We start from the raw sequence: 11,389 nt of genomic DNA, 5'->3' as shown, positions 1-11,389 counted from the left end.
TGTAAATGAATTTTTGTTCAGTCCCAAGTATAATTGAGAAACAGTCCCTGCACAAAGTGTCCATGTATAGTAGAAAGGGTGGCTGGTGCGTGCTAAAAACGACTTCCAACCTTCTACCCTGTTACAACGGCTATCGAAGATGTATATTATTTCCGGGGGGCCTTCCCTTTGCCCTTCCCGTCCTTCTTCACCTTGTTGATCTTCCCCTTGTAAGGCTCTCTGCCTTTTTTGCCTTTCTTGGCAGGGGGAGGCGCCGCGTTGCTTCCGCTTGCGCCCTCCGATTGGTCCGTTGACTCCCTCCTCCTTTTGGCCGCCCTCTTCACGAAGTCAATCTCGTTCTTCTGTAAAGGGGTGGGAAAAAGAAGTTATGTGTGGCCCAGATTGAAGATAAGCACTCAGACTTACCCTCTCTTTGACGCGCGCGTTGTGGAGCTTCTGTATTTTTTTGAAGGCCGTGGAGACCTTGTGGTCTACTTTTTATTAAGTATTCCTGCCCCAGATGCCGTCGGTATCGTCCTAGACCACGTGCTTATCTCAATTCTTGAGGCAGCCAGATTTCGTGGTTTAATACATTTAGGACCCAACGTTACCGTTCCAACTCATCTCGCTATACACCTAAGTGCGGGAATGAAATACCAATTCGTTCAAAAACGAGACACTCACTTACTGTTATCCACTTACAATGACTTAGAAGATTGCTTAAGATGGCGGTTCTTTTTCGGATTAGCAGCAGGAGTGAACCCTAAAAAAGACGCTTATGACCCTGATTACGAGGTAGAACATGTTAGAACTACTGCCGAGAAATCATATTATGGCTACATTGAGCGCAGCTTCGATATCAGAAGAAACATCATGCAGAACACAATTCTCACCATGCCGGTCGAGACACATGGCGGAAATAGATCTAAAATTACCTTAGATCCGCGCATGGCCAAACTCAAATAATTCATGACCGATAATAACTATATGGTCATGATTACAGATAAAAATCTTGGAATAGCCGTCATTAGGAAAGACTGGTTCATAGAAAGATGTCTGTCACTGTTGTCCGACCCTGTCTAGTACGCGGTCGTAAGTCAAAATGAGGCAAACGTGATATTAAACAAACAATGCATGCTATCGCAAGAATGCAGCGATATGGCGGGCGCAAGCCCATATGGAAAACAACTGGTTCCGTTCTTCACTTCCCAGAAGACGCCGGCAGGCGGCACACATAAGATCCCGGAATTTTATGGCATCCCAAAGATCCATAAGACGCCGACCAAGATGCGGCCGATAATCCCCTGCTATAATGCGATTCAGAACCCAGCTGCGAAGTATGTAAGCAAGATGCTTAAACCCGTGATCTCCGGATCAGAGACTATTTTAGTTCCGTCTAAACAAATGGCTATAGCACTTGATCGTTTGGATACCAGACGCAGACGAGTATATTTAGTGACGGGAGATATAGTGGCATACTATCCGTCCATTCCGGTGAAGCGATCTGAAGACATCATGTTGGAAGCGTTCTTAGAACACTACTTCAGCCGGACAGATCTTGATCTACTCGAATGGACCGAACTTAAAGCTTACTGGCTTTTTGAACGGTGTCTGCAACTGGCCCATTCAGAATTATTGACACAGTTTCAAGGAACAATTTACCGAGCACTCAAAGGCCTAGCAATGGGCGTTGCGAGTAGCCCCGACGTGGCGAACCTATTTGGTCGCTACTTCGAGACTCGGTCTGAACTCCTGCGTGATCCGCGCGTATTATTGTACAAACGGTTCATTGATGACTTGTTTGTTATAGTCGAAGCAACGTCTGCTTTAGAAGCTCTTCGACTCGTACAAACGTTAAAGTTTGAAGACTGTGTGATTGATTGGGAGTACCCTTCTATGTCTCAAGTATTTTTAGATATGCAAATATACTTAGACTCTATCGGCGGAATCCGATGGAAACCTTACAGGAAGGCGAACAATCATCTCGAAAGAATTCCATGGATTTCCCACCACCCCCTAGACATGAAACGTGGGGCTGTTCTAGGAGAAATCTCATGGCTAGCTACCCTCTGTTCTCACAAGGATACGTTCCTGGAGAGCATGCAAGGACTCTATCAACTGTATGTTGCACGTGGCTACCCTGACGGAGAGTTAAAGAAATGGCTTAATTCGGAAGAATTGAATAAGCGTTGGATAAACCGGCTATTAGTCCGGGAAGATGACGATGCGGCGATGGACCCGCTTATAGTCCTGAAAAGCCAACTAAACCCCGTTTGGAATTATTTTGACGCTAAAGAACTGCAAGAAGGCATTGTAGGCTATTGGCGTGAATATTGTAGAAAATTCACGGCTGGTGACGTACCGTCGCCAGGTTTCCCCATGTTCGTGCACTGACCCGGTCGCGATGACGTGGTGGTGCATGACTCGGTGTTAGTCCGTCTCGGTGAAGACCGTCCCCGCATAGAGCAGGTTGAGTCCGGTGGGTCGGAGGCTTCGGCTTCTGATCCAATGGACTCCTTGCTTCTGCCAGTGGGTGGCCCCCCCCTTGCGGCGTCTGGGCCCTCTGCACTGTCATCCTCTGACCGTCGGGTCATTGCGGATGTGCGGAAACTCAAATTTGCAAACGCTTCCCGTTGGCTTGTGTCAAGAAAGGTTACTGATAATCTTTTTAAGCGAGTGAACCATTGGAAACGTGCCTTACTTGATTGCGATAAACCAGAGCTTAAAGCACCGGTAGATTGGGATAGCTATACGGTCGAAGACCAAATAGTGAAACCTTTCAAAAGCATGGAGATCGGCTGGGATTAAACTAAAAAGAATATATCCCACGTCCGTTATTATCTCCACGCCCCCCGGCTACTGGTGATGTTGCTATCTTTAGACGCAGAACGCTTGTAGGAACAACCCCGTAAGGGAACGATACTTGTTCTGAATTGAGTATAGATTCTAAATTCTATCCACAGAATTAGACGATAACGTAAAGGATCCTGAGAGGGACCTTTGAACGGTGTACGCGGAATTAACCCCAAATAAACCTATGATAAAATGTTTACGCATGTACATATGTGCTTGCAGGTACACACTATTTTTGATGTTCGAAGTATTCACGATATATTACTGATGAAGAAAACCCGCAGATGATCCGCTGCATTTGAAATGTTATATATTCAGACCGGATTATGTGATCTCACACTAACCTAACCGTACGTTGTCACGCTAAGTCTATTCTTGGAACAATGACCTGATAAAGTCTGATTAGAGAACCTAACCAACTCTAACCTTATCTAACCGACCAAATCACGCAAAGATTGGCGTAAGAACCCGATCTATTATCGGCCTAACCTTAAACGACCCTCTAGGGGGGCCCAACGTTTCTGGTGAAAGCGGATAAATGCCTGCGTACTCTTGAAAGGATGGTGGCGTCAGGCTGCCAAGTGACTGATAAAGTCGACTAGTTTACATAATGCAAACTCGCTATCCTCGCCCAACTTAGTAGGGGCTCACCTGGAATGTCCCACCGGCTCTTTGGGCCGGCGGCTAAGTGTGGAGTTACCCACCTCGGTTGTTTTTTAATGATCGGAGCAACTCCTAACCAGTCCCAAAAAGGGAAGGCAGGTGTCTGGCGATAAGGCATATGGTATTCATAGTTTCGGATATGGATTTTGATTTTAGTTCAGGGGCGAAGACAATACTGTCCCCTGGCAAATTAAGGACAAGCGAAATCAAGATACCCGAACGGTTATCTACCCCCGGCGCCTATGTAAACCGGACCGGTAGATAAGATAAGGTCTAGATCTAATCAGATGACCGCAGATCAAGAATAAGCGTTAAAGCACACCCGGCAAATAAGGCCGAGCGTCAATACTTTAGTGCCCGGTACCCCCGGACCATGGCACGTGACCGAATAGGCGCGCGCTTATGGAATGTTCGAGAAGGAATGTCATGTGTCTATGCACGTGACTTGAGATATATACGTGATTGGTCAACGCCTTATGGCGTGATTATGGCGCCTTCTACTGCGGATGAGTCATTGCTTACCTCCAGCCAATCATATTAATTGCATTTGATTGGTCATGTTCGGAGATAGGCCTTTAGAATTCTATAGTGAGCTTTCAGCTTTGTAATCGATTTACACCATCGCTGATGAAAGAAATGTATCTTTTCATTTAATCACTCACTCTAAAAAAATCGTACTAATCATACGTTACAAAATGGTATTAATGGCACTGAAGAGACGCACGTCAAAATTGGTGTTAGGACTTCAACTTTTCGGAGTCCCCAATCTGCCCAATACCTCAAGCGCCTCAAGCCACCTAAGTATTTTTTTACTTTTCCCAGTTAGACCACAGGACATAGAGCTGGTATTATTAGGATATACAACTTAGACCATGGGACATCCAAGTTAGTTAAACCATGGGATATTTTAGCAATACTGTTGGGTTGCATTTAGTTCAGTATGAATGTGGGGAACTAAAAGAAAGTTGGTGAAAATTTGGCAAACTAACAACAATAAAAATAATAATAAAATGATGGCTGACATTGACTAAAATACTGGGGTACAGATACAAGATGGCCAGTACAAAAAGGGTAGCTCTAAAAGGAAATCAACTCAATGTGATTTATACATGTAGGCAGAAACAGAGACAAGGTCAGTATTTATGTCCACAACAGATATTTGAGATAAATGTTTTACTTAAAAGAACCAGTACAAAATAAAAGCCTCAACATGAAAGCCAACAGATAATAGGAGCAATGTCTTCAGATTTATACTCCTGTGGTTGCCAGAAATGTATCAAAATGTGTGTGTAAACAAAAAGCCAGAAAAGGAGTTCATTGAACAAAGCTTGCCTGTAAAGCATAAGTTGTAGGCATAGCACCAGAGACTGTGATTCTAATCATTCCATAATATAACAAGAGCAACCTCAGCAATTTAATGAATACCAAAGGCTGAAATATATCCATTTGTATGTTTCCTTGAATATTCCAACAGCCTCCAACCTTGACTCATTAGCATCAAGCAGATCCACCTCCACTATTTTTCTGGATGCCTATTATGGTCTTTGGCATATCCTGTTTTTGTTCTGACCTGTCCACCCCCTTTTCCTTTATTTTTTCTTTAGACCCTACCATGTCCCAGGGCAGACTTTAGCCCAAGTCCAATTATGGAGTATAGTCCCTACTGGGTTCATATCCTTGTTTCAGGTTCTTTAGTAGGCTCACAGCCCTCACCTAAATCTTACAAGATGGTCCCTCTGTCTCTCACACAAAAATATATTCTACATTGAAAAAATAATTAGTTTGGCCCTATTTCCCAGCATGTTTAATTTATGTGAAAGCCATAACATATGTTTCCTTATATGTTAGAATAGTGGCACAAACCATTTTCTGCAATGTACATTTTGCCTTTTCTGGCTACACTTTTCTTATATTATTTCTTCTCTTATTGCATACTTTGTTTTCTGTCATATTTGGCACCACCTTCTAAATTTTACCTTGTACCTTTTTGTACCTTATTACCCATTCTGTCACTCTATTAGACACATCAATAGGTTACTGTACTTACATTTTATATTCTCAATCATAACTTGTAAGAAGGCTGTAGTGATATTCACCATATAAAACCAAACATAATGATTTCATTCAGAAACCCTCTATGGATGTGTTTGCTATGTTTGACTGCCACCTACAACATGCATGTTATCTATTTCTACATCTTAATGCCAAGATGATCATTTATCTGATATAAATTATATATACAATTAAAGTATAAGCAAATCCTATACTTTATTTGTATTTTAAATACTTTTGTATTTTGTATATTCTGAAGAATTTTGTTGTATGGACCCCAAACACCTCTATGATTAATGGGATATCCCAAAGACAATTGGTCCAATGATCCATCCCAGATGTCGATGTCCCACTGAAAATTGAACCATTGGACCATACCAGATGTCCCATTGGGATATCCTACATGGTCCAATGGGATGTCCTATTAGGCTTTTTGGATGTCCCATGTAGTTGTCCCAAAGGACGTGGTAGACCATGCTCCAGGGGGTTACTAGCCCTGTTGGTTTGGAGATTATGATCAAGCTAAGAGCCCCAAAATTTTGGTTGCCTGAAGTGCTAAATTCCTAAGGTTTTTATGGAGTAAAGCTATTATGCATGCAAACTGGCTTACAAATAGGCCAACTACCAGATCTCTAAAAAACGAGATACTGTACTAAATGACACATAACAAAAAGCCACATTTTGACAATCTAAGAGAATTTGGTACCAAGGTCTTTATGAAAGTAAATCTAGGCAATGGTAATTTTATTTTACATGCTCTAATCCAAGGAAACTAAGAGTAATATTTTCTTAGTGCAGAAAAAGGCATCTGCGGCTCGGCAAGCTGAAGCAGATGTCCAACAAACTTCCAGCAACTTTACAAATATACAAGAGACTTTCAGAAGCTGAAAAGCCTGCTTAAGAATGGATGATTTCAGCATGACAATATTTGTGTCAGTGGGCTTTACACATCCCAGATAGTGCAGAAATTTTCTGCCAATTTCAAGCATGTCCTTTGCATTCCTCTCTACCATCACAGGAAATTCCTTTGGTGAGCTGTTCTTTTCACAAATAAACAGAGAGAAAAACTATTGACCTCTAATTATAGGATCTTGAAGATCACGACAAAGTTTCTGACCATAGTATCGGTTACTATAGGTAGTTGTTGCTGGTGTAACAAGACTTTAGCTATCTACATTGTAATTACATGATTTAATAGAAGACAGTGAGAAAACATCAACTGAATATCTATTATTTGTATATGAGTAGCAACACTTGTTGGAAATGGCTAATGCCAACAATTATCCATATGTTGATGCTTCTGTATGCTCATATGAATGAAATCTTTGCAGATATACCACCAACCCTGTGTTACTTAACTGACTTCTCTTCTTTTCTGGTGAAGCAGGCGCGCCCTTGCCAGGACTACGCAGACGTCTGTATTCCGCCATTATCAGCAAAAAAACTATGTCATCACACATATAGACAATTTGTTAATATTTACAAAGTCAGATGATAAGCATGAGCATGACAGGATCATGCACAAAGTCCTTTGATGCTTACAGGAACAGGACCTATTTGTCAAACCCGAAAAATGTAATTTTAAAGTAAAAGAAGTAAACTTCCTTGGTATGATAATTGGCCAGAACAGACCTAGGATGGACCCTGAGAAAGTCCAAGCTATTTTGGAATGGCTGAAACCTACTTGCTTTAAAGGAGTTATACAGCAAGCATAACCTACTTTTGTCACACCCAAAATTGGTGAAAAAGTCTGAAAGTAGTTAAAATGATTAAATGTATCTTGGATCTATAAGATCTTGTCAGAATAATGTATCTTTGTTAACATACTTCTATATTTCCACAAAAAATATAGTATCAATGGAAATATGTCAATAAAAATACATTATTCTGTAGGTCCAAAATACAATTAAATATTTTAACTACTTTCTAAAATTTTAATTAATTTTGGGTGCAACACAAGTCGGTTATGCTTGCTGTGTTAGGGCATTCCTTTGCTTGGGCAATATCTACTGGAGATTTGTCAAAAACTTTGCAAAAAGCACTAAACCATTGAACAATCTCACTAAAAAGCACATTCTGTGGTATTGGGGCCCCGAAGAACAAGAAGTTTTTGATAAGCTTAAATAAGCATTAACAACAGCTCCCATATTAGTGTTTTCAGAACTAGACAAAGAGTTCCAGCTAGAAACTGACTTGCAGTGTATTTATCTAGGTTTAATTATAAATTAATTCATCAGCCTGGGACTCCTATGGGAAAAGTGGATGCTTTATCTAGAAGAAAATATTATGCCAATGGCATCAAAGATAACAAAAAAGGTGTCACCCTGATAGATTAATACAGGGTTGCCAATGTTTGAATTGGGCAAGATCATGACCTTCTAGAAGCCTTCAAGAATAACGTCTCATCACACAGCAAGCATAACCGACTTTTGTCACACCCAAAATCAATGAAAAAGTCTGAAAGTAGTTAAAATATAATATTGCATTCTGGACCTACAAGACTTTATCAGAATAATGTATTTTTGTTAACATATTTCTACATATCCACACAAAATATATGGAAATATGTCAACAAAAAGATATCATTTTGTAGGTCCAAGATACAATTAATATTTTAACTACTTTCAGACTTTTCCATCAATTATGAGTATGACAAAAGTTGGTTATGCTTGCTGTGTCAGAAAAAAAGGCGCACCTTGATGGCATAGACATTAATTATGGAAAAACGGGCTCTTTTATTACAAAGACAAAATCTATGTGTCTGAGTCCGCAAGGATCAAGGCAATAGATAGACATCATGACACATTAGTGGCTGGGCACCCTGTGTGGCAGCAAAACATGGAGTTGATCTCCAGAAATTACATGTAGCCTGGCATAATCAAAGACATACAGGAATACATAAAATCCTGTCTGTGCTGTGCCATGGCTAAAAGTTCTCATCAACCGCTGGCCAGTAAACTCAATACCGGCTGATAGATCAAGGAGACCCCTCAGTGAATCCTCCTGTTGTTCACCCACAACTAACTAACTTGGTCCTACCATAAGAGAGTTTATCCACTCCTTCCTGCACCCTCCTTGCTTGTTGTAGTTGTGCACCAGAGTATACCAACTTTGGTTGTTACAATGATGAGCCTATTGAGAGGAGAAGCTAGGTGTTACCCTCTAACTTAGGGGAAAAGGCACTTGCAAAATCAAAGGCCAGGCATAAATATTATAAAAACATCAAAATCTCAAGCAAGACAAGTACCCAGCGCATGAGTCTTGATGCAACTAGAATTTACAATACTGCATTGCCATGGTTTTGGAGCATAATTATAAAAGGTGACACCCCCTAACAGAACTGAATATCTGAAAATATGTGCCCTGGCCTAGTCATGGTTTCATGGTATCAAACAACTGAAATTAGTCATCAAATCAGGCTCTCTTGCCTTTGCTTATTTTTTTTCACATCTACATTAGCAGCCCAAAAGACATTGTAATATGGCCCTTTTATTACGTACTACAATATGAATATATAATGCCAAGTAGAGATATTCTTTGGTAGCATTATTTTTAACCACTTGTGAATAATCATTCAGTTTTTGCTGATCTGGACCAGACCCCAGCCAGAGCAGGTATCCATCGTGATTTGACTACAACCCATATACTCAGTCAGTTCCAAATCCCCACTAGCAACTCATGTGCCCCTTTCCCTCCCCTGTTTTACTACCCAGAAAACCTGATTACTAAGCTGCCTAATCCTGATGTTTTGTTCTACCCAGATCCTGAGGACCTCAAAATCATGTGTCACGTAGCAAAGGAGTTTCAAGTCTTTACAGACAGTGGTTATGGAAAACAACTTCCTGCTGAACAGTGAAAAACATCAGAGCTTATTAGAGATGGTGTAACAACCAAGAGTTATTTACTCCGGCACACACAGGAACACACTATAAAGAAGATGATGGGGAGTGGTTACCCCTTAGGCTGCAGTGAGTTAGTTGTGCTAGACAACAGGAGGACTCGCTGAGTCCTTCCCCATGTATTGCTCTTGTATATATACTAAAATACATGAGGTACTGTACAGTTGTAAATAAAGTTCAAAGTCCGATGTCTAGCATGTGACCAGTCACATGATGAGTCTAGACACTGGTCATGTGACTATGAAAAGTTGAAAATGTAAAGTAAAGTAAATGGTCACATGACTGGTTATGTGACTTGGAAAATAAAAGTAGAAGTACAAAAGTGAAGCGTAAGTAGGTGCTGGTATGTTAATTGTAACAGATGGTGTTGAATAATGTACTGAAGCAATCTCAGCCCAGTGGACGGCAAGCCAGAATCATCTCGAACACCCCAGCTTATTAACAGTGATAGCTTCATCACAACAACATGGCATTCAGACATCTACAACAGAAACTAATGGTTCAAACCAGCTCAGTACAACAGATCTAGCTAGCAGCGAGCAACCCAGTACACAGCACAAGGAACAGGCTAGTGACCATCCACCTCAGATAAGGGCTCTGTTTCATCAGGAAAAACCCTTTTACTATATAGCGCTATATAGCCACCACCTATATATAAAAATGCATTCATAGAAACTATAGTACTATTAGTGCAATCATAGCATTTATAGCTCTTATAGCGCAGTAGTAGGCAAAATTCTGACCAAGGGGAGAAGTATCTATATTTCCCTCAAATTCTGGATTAATCTAATGAATCATAAAGCATTAATCAATTATGTAGTCTGTATTAGTGAAATAGTGGTTTGTATCTTTGATATTTATAAAAATAAGCTCACAAAAGCCAAAAAAAGCTTCTCATCAGCTGGTTTCTGAAAGGAAATGTCTGGTTAAAGCACGGCTTGTGGATGACTTGTGGGGTCTGGTTGGCAATACTAACACATGGATCAAGGCCCTAGCTGGGTTCCATAATGTTGTGAAGAAGAGTCAGGCCCCCAATATCTTCAATGTACTTGTTCACACCAAAGTGTTGGAGATAAATTATGGTGAGTACAACTCCATGTAGGTATTCCTTATTGCTTACATGCCATATCTGTAGATCTTCCTTCTGGAGAGACAGAAGCATCTTCTTCAGCACTGCAATATTAAAGCCACAGGCTTCTGTGCAAACAACTCTGCAGCGGTTTGGGACTTCTAATGTACAGCAGATAGAATTGGTAAAGAGGAAAGTGCATTAGTAGTTCACATTATTTCATTTCTGATGTACTTTAGCTTGATAATATTGTGTTGCAGACTGGACCTTATGGCAGTTTGTTCCTCACTTGTGGCCATGTGAACAACTTTGGTGCTGCAACCTGTATGGAAGTGATAACACAATGTATTTCTGGGAGGACATTGTTGGCAGGGAACTCAAAGAACTCACTGTGGGTATTGGCTTATTTAAGCCCAGCTTATATCCTGAAAATATCCTGAAAATATGAGAATTCTGGGTTCTGATTGGCTAGAAAGAGCTAAAATTGAATGTTTTCAGCATATTAGCTGGGCTCAAATAAGCCAGTGATTGGCACGGTTAATAGAGCAGTGGACATGTGCAAATAATCAGAGTAAGTCAGCTACTCCTCAGCATATCTGAGGACAACAATATTTTTAAACTGGTGTTGCCAGTACACTCAATTCTATAAAAGTGGTCTTAGCAAGTGTTATCAAGTATTGTCTTTAATCTGGCCAGTTGAATGTCTATAAATATTGCAGACCCTTGAGCACAAAATTAAGATGGAGTACAAAAACTACAAGACTGCCATTGTTTTGATGCATAGCATGAAGATCATTGGCTGGCCATGTCCAATTGAAAACTTCTGGGAAGTGTCTAGCCACTTGCTGAGAGCTAACAGGGACAAAACTAGAGT

At 40.7% G+C, this 11,389-nt stretch overlaps 1 protein-coding gene across 1 annotated transcript; it reads left to right on the top strand.

Annotated features, from left to right (window-relative positions):
• Positions 1-6,810: 6,810 nt before the first annotated feature.
• Positions 6,811-7,262, top strand: SERLADRAFT_432246 (uncharacterized protein; the record flags this gene model as incomplete). The annotated part of the gene is made up of 3 exons (XM_007312478.1): positions 6,811-6,849; positions 6,935-6,961; positions 7,092-7,262. The coding sequence occupies 3 exons, from the start codon at positions 6,811-6,813 to the stop codon at positions 7,260-7,262; spliced, it is 237 nt and encodes a 78-aa protein (XP_007312540.1).
• Positions 7,263-11,389: the final 4,127 nt, after the last annotated feature.

The sequence above is a fragment of the Serpula lacrymans genome (assembly GCF_000218685.1).
Source record: "Serpula lacrymans var. lacrymans S7.9 unplaced genomic scaffold SERLAscaffold_1, whole genome shotgun sequence".
Classification (NCBI taxonomy): Eukaryota; Fungi; Basidiomycota; class Agaricomycetes; order Boletales; family Serpulaceae; genus Serpula; species Serpula lacrymans.
The sequence above is the reverse complement of the archived record's forward strand: the minus strand, read 5'-3'. Positions and strand labels throughout refer to the sequence as shown.